This window comes from Mustela erminea, chromosome X (genome assembly GCF_009829155.1).
Source record: "Mustela erminea isolate mMusErm1 chromosome X, mMusErm1.Pri, whole genome shotgun sequence".
In the NCBI taxonomy this organism is placed as follows: domain Eukaryota; kingdom Metazoa; phylum Chordata; class Mammalia; order Carnivora; family Mustelidae; genus Mustela; species Mustela erminea.
Genome location: NC_045635.1, coordinates 31,713,602 through 31,732,162, shown reverse-complemented (window position 1 = coordinate 31,732,162; position 18,561 = coordinate 31,713,602). Strand labels below are relative to the sequence as shown.

The window sequence follows — 18,561 nt, the reverse complement described above, 5'->3', positions numbered from 1 at the left end:
TGAAGGAATAAATGCCTTAATAATTAGTTATTTTTAAGAATTCATGGGGCATCTGGGTGGCTCAGTGGGTTAAAGCCTCTGCCTTCGGCTCAGGTCATGATCTCAGGGTCCCGGGATCGAGCCCCACATCTGGCTCTCTGCTCCGCAGGGAGCCTACTTCTCCCTCACTCTCTGCCTGCCTCTCTGCCTACTTGTGATCTCTGTCAAATAAATAAATAAATTAAATCTTTATTTAAAAAGTAAGAATTTATAACTAAAATTATCAATGAAGTTCAATGTGTAACTTTCATAGTATATACTCCACTTTTTTCCAACTTGATCCTCTCACCAGTTGAACCTTCTCTCCTTGAATGCAAATGCTTTACCTTTCCTTCTTTTATCCCTAATTCTTCATATTTCACAACATTTTCTCCATTTCTATATGACTATCCTAAGACCCAGTTTCAACGTTTTATTCCTTTTGCCACACAAGCTCAGAAAACAAAGCTCTGTGAAAGACAATGTTAATAAATAAATATTTTAATGAACATTGGCCCCATTCTGTGCTATCAAGGATCCTGTGTGTTAGAGATGCCAGATGAGTGAGATGTGCTTCCTACCATCAACATGCACACAAACTGGGGGGTACACTGACTCAAGAATAAGTCAGTGGTATTGAAAAATAATTTACAAAGTAATACACAGCTGTGCTCTTTTCCTTAACTGATATAATCTTTCTCATTCTCTCAACCAGGTTGGGTACAAAGAGGAAGAAAACACGGATTTGAATGTTCACATATTTTCAAGTCCTCTAACTTCAACAGTCTCCTTATAGTAACTATGTTTTTTGGGATAAGCAAACGAAATTTCAGACCTCCCCATGTCCCCACACAATGGCATCTGGGAAGAGGCAGATTTATTGTGTAGTAAATGATGCTTTGACTTCAGATTTCATCACTTTCATGAGTCTCTTCTAAAGCCATGTTTCTAAAGTTTGTATTTTTAATTTGATATTATTTTATAAAGGAGGAATCTCCAAATTGTAAGGCCTCTCAGATCAACCCTACATGAAGCTTATATAAAGTAGGTGAGAGGAACCCTTGTACCTCTAAAAGCAGGTTTGTGATTACTTTTCTGGATCAATAGTCCCTTTGGCAATACCCCCTATCAATGCCTAGAGTCTAGATGCCATGTGGGCAATTGCTGCTGGGGTCTGATATGAGGATCTTGCATTTCTAGTCCTACCTGATTGAGAACCAAAAGGTCCCTCCTAACTGCCTCAGCCACAGTCTGGTCCTCATATATTTGTCTTTCATACTATGGCATCAGAACCGCCCAATCCTATCCTTCTGCCTCTTCAGTGGAATCTGTCTCATTTAATTCACTTCCATAACAGGCTGCCTGGGTCTTAACTCAGTCCCCTTTAGGGACTTAGAAACTTCTAGATTCCTTAAAAGTCACAAGAGACAGAAGCCAGTTTTGACCATTCATGTGGTAGAGCCTAAGAAATTAAGATAGAATAATTGGCTCAGTTCCATGACTAAATTTATTTAAGTTTTTATTTCAATTTGAGTTAGTTAATATACAGTGTTATAATAGTTTCAGGGGAACAAGATAGTGATTCAACACTTCCATACAACACCGGGTGCTCATTGCAACAAGTGCAGTCCTTAATCCCCATCACCTATATAACCAATCTCCCAACCAAACCCATCTGGTAACCATGTTTGTTCACTATAGTTAAGAGATGTTTCTTGGTTTGCCTCTTTTTTTCTTCCCTTTCTCATTTGTTTCATTTCTTAAATCCCACATATGAGTGAAATCATTGGTATTTGTCTTTCTTTGACTTAATTCATTTTGCATTATACTCACTAGCTCCATCCATGTTACTGCAAATGACTAGATTTCCTTTTTATGGCTGGGTAATATTTCATTGAGACAGAGAGAGAGAGAGAGAGAGAGAGAAAGTGTGTGTGTGTGTGTGTGTGTGTACACCATTTATGTATCAATTCATCAACTGATGGACACTTGGGCTATTTCCATAATTTGACAAATAAATAATTGTAAATAATGCAGCTATAAACAGCAGGGTGCATGCATCCTTCTGAATTCATATTTTTATATTCTTTGGGAAAATAGCTAGTAGTGTGATTGCTGAATTGTAGGGTAGTTAGTTCTATCTTTAATTTTTTGAAGAATCTGCATGTTTCTCAGAGTGGCTGTAAGAGTTTACATTCCCCAAAACAGTGCAAGTGGGTTCCCCTTTCTCCACATCCTCAGCAATATCTGTTGTTTCTCGTGTTGATTTTAGCTATTCTGCTAGGTGTGAGGTGATACCTCATTGTAGTTTTGATTTGTGTTTCCATGATTACCAGAGAATTTGAAGACTTTTTCATGTGTTTATTGGCCATCTATATGTCTTCCTTGGAAAAATGTCTATTCATGACTTTTGCCATTTTTTCATTTAATTATTTATTTTGGGGGGGGTTGAGTTGTATAAGTTCTTTATATATTTTGGATATTTATCTTTATAAGACAGGCCATTTGAAAATATTTTCTACTATGCAACAGGTTGTATTTTAGTCTTGTTGAATGTTTCCTTAGCTGTGCAGGAGATTTCTATTTTGATGTAGTCCCAATAGTTTATTTTTGTTTTTATTCCCCTTGCTTCAAGAGACATATCTAAAAGAAATTGCTATACCTGATATCAAAGAGGTTGGAAGAGGTTCTATGTTATCTTATAGGATTTTTTATGCTTTCAGGTCACACATTTATGTCTATAATCCCTTTTGAATTCATTTTCTGACTTGTGTAAGAAACTGGTCGAGTTTCTTTCATTTGCATGTTGCTGTCCAGTTTTCCCAACATTTGTTGAAGAAATAGTCTTTCTTCCATTAGATATTCTTTTCTGTTTTTTTTTTTTTCAAAGATTGGCCTTATAATTGTGGGCTTATTTCTGCATTTTTTATTCTGCTCCATTGATGGACGTGTCTATTTTTGTGCCAGTACCATACTATGTTTGTTGATAATTACAGCTTTGTAATATAACTTGAAGTCTGTAATTGTGATGCCTCCAGCTTTGCTTTGCTTTTCCAAGATTGCTTTGGCTATTCAAGTTCTTTTGTGGTTATGGACAAATTTCAGGATTGTATGTGAAAAACTGTGAAATCTGTGAAAAATGTTGTTAGTGTTTTGATAGGGGCTGCATCAAAAGTATAGACTGCTTTGAGTAGTACAGATATTTTAACAAAATTTTTCTTCCAATCCATGAGCATGGAATGTCTTTCCACTTGTTTGCCTTGTCTCCAATTTCTTTCACTAAACTTGTATAGTTTTTGGAGTACAAAGCTTTCACCTCTTTGGTTAGGTTTATTCCTATGTTATCTTAATGGTTTTTGTACAACTGTCAAAAGGACTGATCCTTAATTTCTGTTTTTGCTGCTTCATTATTAGTATATAGAAATGCAATAGATGTCTCTATGTTAATTTTGTATCCTGCTACTTTACAGAATTTGTGTATCAGTTCTAACAGTTTTTTGGTAAGGTCTATCAGGTTTTTCTATATATAGCATCATGTCATTTGCAAATAGTGTAAGTTCTACTTCTTCCTTGCCAATCTGGTAGCTTTTTAGTTCTTTTTAGTTCTTTTTGTTGTCAGATTACTGTGACTAGGACTTCCAGTATTAATGTTGAATAGAAGTAGTGAAAATGGACATTCCTGTTTTGTTCCTGACTGTAAAAGAAAAACTCTCAGTTTTTCCCCACTTAGGATTATGTTAGCTGTGGGTTTTTCAAACATGGCCTTTATTATGTTGACCTATATTCCCTCTAAACCTACTTTATTGGGGGATTTTTTTTTTTAACCAAGAATAGATGTTGTACTTTGTCAAATGCTTTTTCTGCATCTACCAAAAGAATCATATAGTCCTTTTATTTTCTCTTATTGATGTGATGTAACACACTGATTAGCAAATGTTGAACTAAGCTTGCAACCCAGGAATAAATCCCACTTGATTGTGGTGAATTATTTTTAAATTTTTGTTGAATTTGGTTTGCCAGTATTTTATTGAGGATTTTTGGATATATTTTCATCAGAGATGAAGTTCTCTTTTTCTGTGGTATCTTTATCTGGTTTTGGTATCGGGGTAATGCTGGTCTCAAGGAATGAATTTGGAAGGGTGTTTTTTTTTCCATTTCTATTTTTTGATATAGTTTGCAAAGAATAGGTACTAACTCTTCATTAATTGTTTGGTAGAATTCACTTGAGAAGCTGTCCATTTCTGGACTTTTTTGTTTGTTGGGAGTTTTTGATTACAGATTCAACTTCTTTGCTTGTTATCAGTCTGTTCAAATTTTTTATTTCTTTCTGATTCAGTTTTGCTGATTTATAGGTTTCTAGGAATTTATCCCTCTCTTTTAGGTTGTACAATTTATTGGCATATAGTTTTTCATAATATTCTCTTATAATTTTGTATTTCTGTAGTGTTGGTTGTTATTCTTTCTCTCATTTCTGATTTATTTGGGTCCTTTCTATTTTCTTTTCAATAAGTCTGGCTACAGATTTATCAATTTTATTAATTTTTTCAAAATACCAACCCCTGGTTTCATTCATGTGTTCTATTGTTCCTTTTGTTTCTATATCATCTAATGATGATAGCATTTTTGTTCTGCTTTAAGAGCATTTAAATTATGCTCTAATTATTATTTCCTTCCTTCTGTTGGCTTTAGGTTTTATTTGTTTTTTTTTTTTCTCCTAGTTCCTTTAAGTAGAAAGTTAGGTTGTTTGAGATTTTTCTTGCAACTTGAGGTACGCCTGTATTGCTATATATTTCCATATTAGGACCTCTTTTCCTGCAACCCAAAGGTTTGAGACCACTATGTTTTCATTTTCATTTGTTTTCATGTATTTTTTAATCTCTTCTTTGATCTCCACGTTGACTCATTCATAGTTTAGTAGCATTTTATTTAACTTCTATGTATTTGTTGTCTTCCCAAATTTTTTTCTTGTGGTTGCCTTCTAGTTTCCTAGTGTTGTGGTCATAAAAGGTGCATGGTATGACTTCAGTCTTGTATTTGTTGAGGTTTGTTTTGTGGCCTAAGGTGTGATGTATTCTGGAGAATGTTCCAAGTGAACTTGAAAAGAATATGAATTCTGCTGTTTTAGATTGGAATGTTCTGAATACATCTCTTAAGTCCATCTGGCCCAGTATGTCATTCAAAGCCATTTTTCCCTGTTGATTTTCTGTTTATATGATCTGTCCATTGATGTAAGTAGGGTGTTAAAGTCCCCAGCTATTATTGTATTATTATTGATTAGCTCCTTGATGTTTGTTATTAACTACTTTACATATTTGGGTGCTCCCACGTTGGGTACATAAATATTTGCAATTGTTATATCTTCTTGTTGGATTGTCCCTTTCTTGTTATGTAGTGCCCTTCTTTGTCTCTTGTTACAGTCTTTATTTTAAAGTCCAGTTTGTCCAATGTAGGTATTGCTAATCTGACTTTCTTTTAACATCCATTTACATGTAAATATTTCTCTATCCCTTCACTTTCAATCTACAGGTGTGAATAAGTCTAAAATTAGTCTTTTGTACGCAACATATAGCTGGGTCTTATTTTTTTCATCCATTCTGAGACCCTACATCTTTTGATTGGAGGCTTTAGTCCACTTACATTCAAAGTAATTATTGATATGTATTACCATTTTGCTACTTGTTTTGTGGTTGTTTCTGGATATTTTTCTCTGACCCCTTCTCTTTCTCTGTTTCATGTTTTGCTTATTTTTTAGCAATATATTTGGATTTCTTTCTCTTTATTTCTTGCATGTTTATTAGTGGTTTTTCATATATGGTTACCATTAAGTTTGTATATAACCTCTTCTGCAATATAGCAGTCTATATTAAGTTGATGGTCATTTAAGTTTAAACCCGTTCTTTTCTATCTTCTCCATGTTTCATATATATATTAATATATTTTATATCTTTTTTTGGTGAGTTGGTTGACTTATTTTACAGAAATGTTCATTTTTACTGCTTTTGTGTTTTTTTTTAAAGATTTTATTTATTTATTTGAGAGAGAAACAATGAGAGAGAGCATGAGCGATGAGAAGGTCAGAGGGAAAAGCAGACTCCCCATGGAGCTGGGAGCCCGATGCAGGACTCGATCCCGGGACTCCAGGATCATGACCTGAGCTGAAGGCAGTCGTCCAACCAACTGAGCCACCCAGGCACCCCTGCTTTTGTGTTTCTTGCATTTGTACTGTCACTTTTGGTCTCTCCTTTCCACTCAGAGAGTCCCTTTTAATATTTCTTGCAGAGCTAGTTTAGTGGTCACAAACTCCCTTAGTTTTTGTTTGCCTGGGGCAATGCTTATCTCCCCTATTCTGAATGATAGCCTTGCTAGATAGAGTATTCTTGGCTTCAGATTTTTCCCAGTCAGCCCATTGAATATATCATGCCACTCCCTTCTGGCTTGCCAAGTTTCTGTTGAAGAATCCCGAGCTAGCCTTATGGGTTTTCTCTTGTAAGTCAATGACTTCTTTTGTCTTGTTGCTTTTTTTCTTTATCACTATATTTAGCAAATTTAATTAGAGTATGTCTTGGTGTTGGCCTGCTTTTGTTGATTTTGTTGAGGTTTCTCTGTACCTCCAGGATTGGGATGTCTGTTTCCTTCTTGAGAATAGGGAAGTTTTCAGCTATTATTTCTTCAAATATATTTTCTGCCCCCTTTTCTCTCTTCTTCTTCTTCTGGGATTCCCATAACACCAATATTTTACACATGATAAGGTCACTGAATTCCCTAAGTTCTCATTTTGCCTAATTCTTTCTTCTCTCTTTTGTTCAGCTTCATTGTTTTCCATCTCATTGTCTTCAAGGTCATTAATTCAGTCTCTGCTTCTTCCAGCCTGGTAGTCATTGCATCAAGTGTGTTTCTAATCCCATTTATTGCAGTCTTCATCTCTGATTCTTTTAAATTCTTTTATCTCTGTGGTTAAGGGTCTCCCTGATGTTTTCTATTCTTCTCTCAAGTACAGTGAGTGTCCTTATGATCATTGCTCTACATTCTCCATCAGGCATATTACTTATCTCTGTTTCACTTAGATCTTTAAGTCTCTGCCTGCTTCTTCTATTAGAAAAGCCAATTATTTCTCCTACTCCTGAAATTAACAGCCTTATGAAGAAAAGGTCACATAGTTCCCAGGACCTGGCTCTTCGGGGAGTGTCTCTGATGTGTGCTGCATGTGTGCTGCCATTATGTCCTGACCACTTTATCCTTCAGGCTAGTCATCTGCAGAGGCTTTCCTTGCGTGCTGCAGGAAATGTTTGATCCTGGCCTGAATGTGGCAAGTTTTAACTAGGTATGCTTTGGTCTACTTGTGAAGAGACCTGTCACCACCTCCACTGGAGCTGAGGTTTTGCAAAACTATCTGGTCAGGAGAAATGGTATTGACAGGGGTTTCTGCTGGGTTTCAGGAGGTAAGATCTGCTGGGCTGGAACTGATGCAAGTATGACTGAGAAGGGAAGTCTCACTGGAGTGCAGGGCAGGAGGCTTAGTATGAGCAAGTGAGATAGCCAGCATCATTGCTATGCCACTTCCCACTGGTGGCTCTGTGTTTATGGTGAGGGGCAGGGGAGAAAAATGGCACCAGAAAGCTCCTTTGTTCCTGGAGAGGTATCTCTGTGAATGTTGCTTCTCAGTGACACACTGAGAACAAAAGATCTCCCCAGTGTGTGCCTCAGTTGTTCTTGAGCTCACTGTTTCCATACCAGATGCCCTCAAGTTGTTTGTCTGCCTTCACTGCTAGAGCAGCACGGTGCTTTCCAGATGGTATCACAGAAAGCCCACTAGCCTTTAAAACTGCAGGGTTAGAGTCCCACTTAATTCAAGAACTCATAAAATTCTGCCCCTCTCATTTTCTGAGCCAATGGCTATGAGGAAACAATCTTCTTTTGTGTTCCCCTGTGTGTTCCCTGCTCTCTTGCCCTTCTCAGTGACCCTGGCTTGCTCCCCTCTGCAGCACCTGGGATCTACTTCTCCCCTAAACCACATCACCACACTTCCTACCTTCTTCAACATGGCCTCTTCTCTCCCTTTAGTTGTATAGTTCTATCAGTCTTCAGGTCAATCTCTGGGGTATTTAGGATGATTTGATAGTTATCTGGTTGTGTCCATGTAACAAGGTGAGTCTAGGGTACTCCTATTCTGCTATCATATTCCTGTTTCTCTGTACTATGTCTAATTTTTTAAGACCATAGGATGCAAGGGACTCAAAAATTCTGATCTGGAAATTAATAAAACTTGAACTACTTGAATTTTTCATTTGCATTCCAGCTATAGGATTCCTCCTGTTATCTTTCATTGCCACCCCTACTAACGTAGGTACACATCTCTGGCCAGCTATGGAGTAGATTCCATATAGAAAGAAGTAATGATATAAAAACACAGTAATATATTTCAAAATACATGAACTTATTGCATAAATAATTACAAGCAACAATGCTATTTTAATGGTACTGAAGGATGGTTAAATGGAATAGTAACATGGCTTACAGATGTTCCAGTGCATAAGGATACTACAAATAGAGGAAAAAGAAGTAATATAAATTCACCAGTACTCTCCTCAAACTTTCAATGAACACTGCTTTTCCATTTCTTGAACATTCATCATTTAATCTCTACAGAGGAACACAGACATTGTAATGACAAATATTTTTCTTATATTTTCTGTCAACCATTTATGGAAATTTTTACCTGTGTATTATTTTAATACTAAATGACTTAACTATGCAGACTAAAAATTCATAGTATATCTTGAGATTATACTAACAGTATTCTGAGAAATAAACTTATTGGTTTCATCCCTTTGTACTTCCATGGATTAATGTATTTGTCTAGGTGAGAAATCACAAAATGAGACCATGGACCAGAAGAAATAAGTATCACCTGAAAATCCTTATAAATGCAAATTAACATCATAAACTCTGTGGGTAAGGGCCAGCAACCTGTTTAAAATGCTATCACAAAGATTTGCATAGATGATAAAGCTTGAGAATGAATGCCTTAGATTATCAATTTAATGGCCCATGAAAAGCTTATTTTTTATTATTTATATATTTCACAGTATTATGTATATAGTGGAAACTAAGTAAATATATTATAAAAAGATAATAATACCAAAATCAATCTATATACCTATCTACCCATCTACTTATGTATCTATCCAGGCCATAATAACATGTTTATATTAGTACATCCATGCTCTTACTTGAGAAATTCAAGAACTGATGAATGTTGAAAATGAAGTTGAGTCACCCTTTCAGTATTATCCTTAGGTGAGGACTGACTTGAATGAATTCCAGGTGGCATTTTTCCACTCAAGTGGAGCATCACATCGTATATGGTCTTATTATATTTAGAAAAGTCACTCTGTCTGGAAAATTTTTTGGATGATGAGGGTGATGAGTAGAATTGTATTTTAAACACTTCCCTATGAGGAAACAATTTTAAAATAAAAAAAAAACTCAACATGTTATGTTATGAAAAAAATGTTCAATGACTAAATAAAGTTCAATTTAAAATCAAATAAGAAATTACAAAATTCACGTTATATAGCTACAATTTGTTGTACCAATTAGATGTTTTGATAACTCTGGAGCTTTTCATTACCTTGTTTTATTTTAAACACACGTTATTATCTAATGCTGCAATTGTCAGGTCTGGAAGATTGGACTGTGATTACAAAATGCAAGTGCTTTGGAGAAACAGTAAAGTGCTCTGGACCCATTACCTGGTTGAGAAGTTATCCAAACTCTCACTGAACTCAAATTTTATACCATTTAAATTGGAGATAATAATGCCTATAGTAGTTTTAAAAATCGATGCCAAACATACATCACACATGTTTAGACAAAAACAAATTTATACATGTTTTCTCAGTTTTTTATTTTAATAATTAGAAGGGCACATCCTGCACACTGGCCTCATAAGTGGACATTCACATTTTAAAGATAAGTCCAGAGAGCTAGTGCTCATATATATTTCTCTGTTCTTTAAATAAGACAGTACAATCTCTATTTCTGATACTTCCCACACTGAGTTATAATGCGTGTTAATTTTTAAATGGAGTTAAAAAAAAAATCCAACCATTTCTTGTCTATAGTTTATCAATTATCTAATACTATACTATACTGTCTATTTATTTGCTAGCAATCAGAGTCAAAATGTTTAACTAACTTGGACTGATAAATTAAAAAGTGTCCAAGGAGCCATTCTGAATGGCAGTTCTCCAGTACGGTAGCTAGTAGGTCTATATTGCATATCACAGGACAAATTACATTGACTTAGGTAAGGGACTGACTACCATTGCTCAAATATGGCTCTGCCTCTTACTGTGTGGCTTTATGGAAGCTACTTGACTCATCTGTTTCTCAAGTTCCTCATTAGTAACGTACATAATAGAGCAGTATATCCTGAAGGTACCAACAAAGCAAACAGATATTATATGGAAAAGAATTAACACTGAAAATATTTCCATAAAAAATTATGAAAAGGGGAGATAATCTAAAAAGAATTAAGACATAACTAGGGGCACTGGTTGGGTGTCTGCCTTCAGCTCGTGTCATGATCTCAGGGTCCTGGGATCAAGCCCTGCATCAGACTCCCTGTTCAGTGGAGAGCCTGCTTCTCCCTCTCCCTCTGCCTCCTGCTCTGCCTACTTGTGCTCAATATCTGTCAAATGAATAAATGAAATCTTTTAAAAAAGAAAAAGAATTAAGACATAACTAGATAATAACTTTAAAAAGGAGAAAAAGCAACAAGTTAAATACAAATAAAAAAAACAATAAACAATATAAACAGACACACAGGGTCCCCACATATTATAGTTTTTTTGTTTGTTTGTTTTTAAATTTTTTTAAGATTTTATTTATTTATTTATTTGTCAGAGAGGAAGAGAGGGAGAGACAGCACACAAGCAGGCAGAGAGGCAGGCAGAGGCGGAGGGAGAAGCAGGCTCCCCGCTGAGCAAGGAACCCGATGCGGAACTCGATCCCAGGACCCCGGGATCATGACCCGAGCCGAAGGCAGCGGCTTTTAAAGTAATTGTATGTACTACAATTAAGATTGAGAATTTTGTCATTGAACTATAAATTATATAAAAATATGACTAAATAGAGGGGCCCCTGGGTGGCTCAGGTGGTTAAGCACCCAGTCCTTGATTTTGGCTTGGGTCATGATCTCAAGGTCATGAAATCGAGCCCTGCATTGGGTTCTGCGCTCAGTGCGCAGTCTGCTTGAGACTCTCCCTCCCTCTACCTCTGCCCCTCTGCCTCCCTCTGTCTCTGCCTCTCCCCCTACCTCCATGGGCTCTCTCCCTCTCAATAAATAAAATCTTTTAAAGTATATGTATATAACTGAATGGAAAATATGGAAATAAATCCAGTAAGTAAAATTAAGAGACCAATAGATGAAGTTAACAGCAGACTAAATTAAGTGAAGAAATAATGCAGTGGAATGTAGGCCGTAGGACTGTATCTATACTGTAACAGAGAGGGACAGAAGGATGAAAAATATAGAAGAGTGAGCGAAGGAGAAGAGCCTAAAAGAATGCCTATCAGGATATCAGCTGAGAACTTTCCAAAACTGACAACAAAAAAATCAAACCATACATGAAAGAATCACAATGAATCCCAGTAAGATCAGCTATAAAGAACAGACTCTTTTTGATACAACATTTCCAGATGACCAAGAACATGTGAAAATTTTCTTAATAGCAAGAGCAGTAAGATGTCAGTTCAAACTACACCCATCAGAAAGAGGTAATATTGAAGAGAATGACAATATTAACTGTTTCTTAGAGTGCAGAGCAACTGGAACTTTCATATATGACCTGCAGGAGTGGAAATTGGTACAGCCACCTTAGAAAATTATTTAGAAGTAACCTCTAAAGGTGATCATATTCCTATCTTATGATGTGGCAATTTTACTCCTAACATATATGCCTTTCAAAAATATGAACCAAAAGACATATATTAAAATTTCCATAATAGCATTACTCATAATAGAAAAATACAGAAGCTAGTGAAATGTCTATGAACAGAATGATTAAATAACAGAATATTCATACAATGGCCTCATGTGCAACATTACTGATAATTAACTCTGAAATGCTAAAATGAATCACATTAACATAATGACCAAAAATATCCAGATGCTACAAAAAAAATGCAAACTATATGATTCTTCCTACATCAAGTTCAAAAACAGAAAAAACTAATCTTTGGTGTTAGAATTCAGAATAATGATGACCTCTCTAGGAGATGGAAAGGTAATTAGAAAGAGCAGGATTCAGAGATGTTAGCAATAGCTATTTCCTGGTCTAAGTGTTAGCTACACACATGTTCACAAAGTTCTAATTCTCTCTATATGTTACATGGTGACAAATACGATAAAAATTCAAAGAAACCTTAAGCTCTAGAGTTTACAATTTATGCTTACATAATAAAACTTTTCTTAAAAGTGCCAAAAAAAGTACTTTTTTTTACCATAAAAGTCACTCTAGTAATCTCCTTTCAATTATAGAGATCTGGTAGATTGTGTGGGTGGTAATAGGACTCTGGTGTGCTGTCAAAGTGACATCTGCATAGGGGTTTGCTCTAGGAGTAAAATGAGCGGTTGTTGCACTTGCTTTGTGAACCTTTCTCTATATGTGTTTTATTTCATGATTTAAAAAGTCAAATGGCCACAGTCGCCAAACTGTGGAAAGAACCAAGATGCCCTTCAACGGACGAATGGATAAGGAAGATGTGGTCCATATACACTATGGAGTATTATGCCTCCATCAGAAAGGATGAATACCCAACTTTTGTAGCAACATGGACAGGACTGGAAGAGATTATGCTGAGTGAAATAAGTCAAGCAGAGAGAGTCAATTATCATATGGTTTCACTTATTTGTGGAGCATAACAAATGCATGGAGGACAAGGGAAGTTAGAGAGGAGAAGGGAGTTGAGGGAAATTGGAAGGGGACGTGAACCATGAGAGACTATGGACTCTGAAAAACAATCTGAGGGTTTTGAAGGGGTGGGGGGTGGGAGGTCAGGGGAGCCAGGTGGTGGGTATTGGAGAGGGCACGGATTGCATGGAGTACTGGGTGTGGTGCAAAACCAATGAATACTGTTACGCTGAAAATAAATTTAAAAATTTAAAAAAAAATCTAAAAAAAAAAATCAAAAGGAGGGCTCCTGGGTAGCTCAGTATGTTAAGTGTCTGCCTTCAGCTCAGGTTATGATCCCAGGGTCCTTAGATTGAGTCCCACATCGGGCTTCCTGTTTGCAGGGAGCCTGCTTCTCCCTCTCCTTCCCACTCATGTTCTCTTGCTATATCTCTCTCTCTTTCAAATAAATAAATTAAATCTTTTACATAAATAAATAAATAATAAAAAATTAAAAGTCATGAGGAAACAGCTTGGGTCTTCAAAGTTCCTCTAGCACATGAACACTGACTGAAATTAGCTAGTTAAAATTATTGTTCAGAGGATGATTAAAGGAAAAGGTGACATTGTTAGTAAATAACTGAATTGCCCATTGAGAACACAAATTATGATGTATAAACTATAGTCTTTTCTTTAATAACTATATGAATGCATATCCCACAAATGTGGACTTTCTGTATCTTAAAAGCTTAATAATTGTTAATAATATTCCTTTTCCTCTTATTTATATATTAAGATATTAAATGATTTTAAGTTTCTAATTCAATTATGAGAGGCCTCCTACTTTGGAGATTAAAGATATGCACAAGCAAAAGTCTCAGTGTACTTATGTCAGATCTATCTTTCTAGGTAACAAAACCACTTACCACATACCACTATCACCAGCCAGCAAGTAGTAAAATGGTTAAAGAAGGAAACTATCTTGAAAAGAATTGTAAAATGATTCATTATTCTTACAGCAATGTGGAGCAATGGAAAGTACTCAAGGAAGCCAACTCTAATCAGTTATTTAACCACTTCTATTTTAACAGGAATGTCTAAAGACACATTTTTGTGACTGTGTTAGACATGGCTGGCTGCTCAGAAATGGAGAAACTTTATGTTTATATTATTAAATTTACCAGCAATCTTGCCAGCAGCTCAAAGTGGCAAAGATAAAACATACCCCCCCCACACACACATTATAGAAAACATCAGAACTTCCTATCAAACTGGGGGGAAATCCTGTGCAAGGGAAGGAGAAATATTGTTAATGAAATATCATTATCATTACCACATCATTTCATATCAATAACACATCATTTGGTATGTGTTTAGAAAAGATGGATTTTATATTTATCTTCCACTGTCAAACAGAAGAGCTGGTAAATATAATGAATGATATCAGAAATGCACAACACTACTAACATAATCCTAGTTAAATTTAATATTAACAGCTAATATTTATTGAATGCTTACTAGGTCCTATGCTCTGTTCTAATAAAGATATTACTTCTTCTAAGTATCACAACAACCCTATAAGATAGGCATTATAATTACCTCCTTTTTACAAGTGAGGAAACAGAGGCACTGAGTAACTATTTTATTTTACATGCTCTCATTATAAATGATAGAACATTCCATTAATTAATCCTGTGAGATTCTATATACTCACCCTACATGCAAACTTCTGGGATAAAATGTAGCTTTGAAACAATTTGAACCCTGTCCCCTAAGCTTCCTGACTGGTATTCCCAGATGTGCTCTTGGTGTGTGGCAGCTGGAAGGAGGTACATGTTGGAGTGGAAGTTTGGACTAGCAATGGTAAGTACTGCAATCACTTCTGCCAGATGCAGTGGAATTGCCACTAGGATTTAAATGTTTCTGTGATCAGCTCTTTAGAGATCTACCCAGTAGTGTTTGGAAAAAATGTTAGTTCCCACAATTAATCCAACTTGAAGTGAGTGGACTATAATATTAAGTACATTTCCTCTAATGATTTCTGAAACATAAATTGTGTTCTTTTATATTTTTCAATAGCTATTTCCACCTTTTGGTGATTTGGGGAAGGGATAAAAATAAATAATATTTAGGGGACTCTAAGAGTTGAAAACAGACTACTAATCAATAAAGGTAATCTCCTCAAATAATTGGTTCCTGCTATTCCACCTGAATATCTTTCAAATCAACAAATGGAATGGGCCATATTGCCTGTCTGCTGCAAATTGGTGTTTGTAAAGGGTGAAATTACCTAGGATAATACACCAATAAAGCAGCATTTCTGACAACCTGTATCTTCAGATTCAAGAAAGGTGATGCATAAATATGTCAAAAAATGTTCAATAATGTTAAAAGGAAAACAAAAAGTTTTTGATATCCACACCATAATTCACAATGATTTCTGCTCTCAGGACTAGTGTAATGGATGACTCTCCAGTGGGGATCTATTGTATATAGGGCCAGGCAATTCCACTTTCCCTATTAACATGACTGACTTCACTAGAATTCATGGCTTGCCCAGGAATTTGAGCTTCACCTGATCTGAAATCCTAGACTTACTTAGCCTATAAACATTAGGATTACATAGCTCTCCTCAGTTCTAGACTATTGTATTCTTAATCTTATTGAACTGATATATATAACCATAGGTACTTATATTACCCAGTCTAAAAACAAAGGCAAAAATGCCAAATGGTGAAGCTCATGTCTTTCAAGTGTTAAAGTTTCCCAAATCTTAATTTGATCCTGTAATAATTAGCAAGTGGATTAATGCTTAAAAGGACTATCTCTGGGGTAGAATGCTGGGATTCAAATCCTTACTCTGCTCTTTATCAGCTGAGTGACCTTGGGAAAGTTACTAATTCTCTCTGCCTCAGTTTCTCATCAGTAAAATGGGGATAATAATAATAGTACCTATCTCACAAGGTCATTATAAAGAATAACTGAATTAATATCCACAAAGCACATATAATTATGCTTTGTTCATAGTAAGAGTCCAATATGTATGAACCATTATCGTTAATAAAATAACATCACAAAATTATTTTTAAAGGAATAAGGTAAGAGACATAATGCCAAGCAACTTCAGTGGGGCATGGATTACTAGACCACAATAATGAAAGCAATAACAGAAATGATAGTCATTAATCTGGGATCAGTAGAAGAGTAAAACTATAGAAAACTATGAGAAGGAAGATCAACTTTCTCTTCAAGATGATAAAATGAACATGCCTGCTTATCTTCTCTCCCACTCAAAATATTGCTGAAATGTCAGAAAGACTAGAGACCTGTAACAACACTAAAGTTGGGAAAAGAACCATTAGTATACCAACTCTGAAGAAAATCTATAAAACAAAGAATGGAATTATATTGAGGAATAAATTAAAATGATAGACTGTACACCAGTAGGCTGCAGGGGAAAAGGACATCATTTTTCTGAAAGGAACATTAGAGAGTCACCAAGATTACACCTGGCAGATACAGAGGAAGGAAGTGACCTTCAGTACAGTAATCATGATGATTAATTCAAGTACTATATCTGGAAGAGATATTTGAGAAGGCATGCATCCAAAACACAAAAACAGGATGCCATTATGAAAGAAACAGATGGAAGGAAGGAAGGAAGGATGGATGAATAACACCGACTTCCTAAAAAACAAAACGAAAAACACCAATTTAAAAATGTTATAGAACGGGGTGCCTGGGTGGTTCAGTCGTTAAACGTCTGCCTTTGACTCAGGTCATGATCCCAGCGTCCTGGGATCAAGCCCCACATCAGGCTCCCTGCTCAGTGGGAAGCCTGCTTCTCCCACTCCCACTACCCCTGTTTGTGTTCCCTCTCTTGTTCTCTCACTGTCAAATAAATAAATAAAATCTTTTAAAGAAAAAAAAATAAGTTAAAAAAAATTTATAGAGGACTAAAAGAGCAAACGAAGAAGATCTATATACATAAGAAGCACCTAAAAGGCTCAGTCGGTTAAGTGTCCAACTCTTGGTTTCAGCTCAGGTCATGATCTCAGAGTCATTGAACTGAGCCCCACATTGGGCTCCAAGCTCAACAGGGAGTCTGCTTGAGATTCCCTCATTCTCTCTCCCTCTACTCCTCTCCCTGCTTGTGCTCACATGCATGCACTCTCTCTCAAATAAATAAATAAATAAATAAATTTTTAAAAAGAAGATCTGTATATGTGTACATATAAGAAAGCAAATACAGAAAAATATGAAAATCATAGGACAAAATTGAAAGTGGTATAAAAGATGCACCATCATTCTAATGATGATGAAGAAACAAAGAATAGAGAAAAACAAAAAAGAGATGGCAGGAAAGAGGAGGGAGGGGAGAACAGTCAAAAGATGCGTTTTCTAAGTGAAAGGGCCTAATGAATAGCAAGTAGATTGAATGATATAAAATATTACCACACTCAGATTTTATTTCAGAAATTGCAGATTAGCAAAGAAATGGGAACCATGAAATAATTCTGAAAGAGTGAACAAAATATGAAATCAGACTTATGAGAAAGACTGACTGAGTCCTGATGATGGGGTAATATAGGAAGCATTGAGTTTGGGGGTTTACCATGAAAGTATCCTCTTAGCTTGAGAGTCCATGATTCAAAGATTCCAAATAATTAGCAGTGAATAACATTGTTACTTGAACAGCTTTTATTTATTTAGAGGTATTTGGTTTGGGGTAGCTTTCTTCCTAGGACTAGAGAAAGGTCCCCATATTCCTCTAGAACTGTCTTTCCCCAAGCAGTACCCAATGATGTGATTGGATACCCACCTATCAAAATAGCAAGGTACAGCAATGTAACTCATTAGTAAGGTTATAAAATAGAAAAGTACTAGAAATTCACCCAAAAATAAAATAGATTTTTAAAACCTTATATTATCTGATCCAGTGATCCTACTCTGAAATACTTACTATGTAACATCTAGAAATATCTACTACTACTTACAAACAGATACATTGAATCCTGGCATCATTTACATTAGGAAAATACAGAACAAAATAATAGAAGTAAATACCCCCAAATTAATGAGAATGTGCAAGCATATAAAGATACATAAATCCAATAACAAACAACAAATTAGCAATCATTACAGTAAAACTACACAGAAAATAAAAATTGAGATCACAAGCTCTATAAAAAACAACAAAAATGAAAATACTTAATAGCAAAATTTCTAGGATGCATCCAACATGAAATAAAGACGTAAGTGTATAGACCTGAAAACAATTAAGCATACAAGTTTAAAGAAGTGAATTAAAAAGAAAAAAAATCAACATTAAATTGTTTAGAAAACACAGAAATGGATAAATTGATTTCAAAATTTATTCATCACAAGAGACATAAAATTAAATAAATTAATAAATAAATAAATTAAATAAAGTTATAAATGAGAAAGAGACTATGAACATATCAATAATACTAGTAGTCACTGTCAGATAATGAATTTTAAATGTATGATCAATGATCTCCCCTAAAAGGAAAATAAATCATTAAAATTTACTCAAAATACATACGGTTTTTAGTAGAACAAATAGCAAATCAGAAAACTGAAAAGTTAACAGAATAACTTCTCTAAAAAATTCCCTGGAGTCAGA

General features: G+C 35.4%; 1 protein-coding gene across 2 annotated transcripts in view; it reads right to left on the bottom strand.

Moving 5' to 3' along the window:
* Positions 1-18,561, bottom strand: part of CFAP47 (cilia and flagella associated protein 47) — a 521,025-nt gene that overhangs the window by 334,313 nt on the left and 168,151 nt on the right. Inside the window, exon 30 of one of the 2 annotated variants that reach the window (XM_032330937.1) lies at positions 9,249-9,470. The exons of the other annotated variant lie outside the window; for it this stretch is intronic. Within the exon in view, the coding sequence (XP_032186828.1) occupies positions 9,249-9,470 (222 nt within the window). The remainder of the gene's footprint in view (positions 1-9,248; positions 9,471-18,561) is intronic. 2 annotated transcript variants of the gene reach the window in all.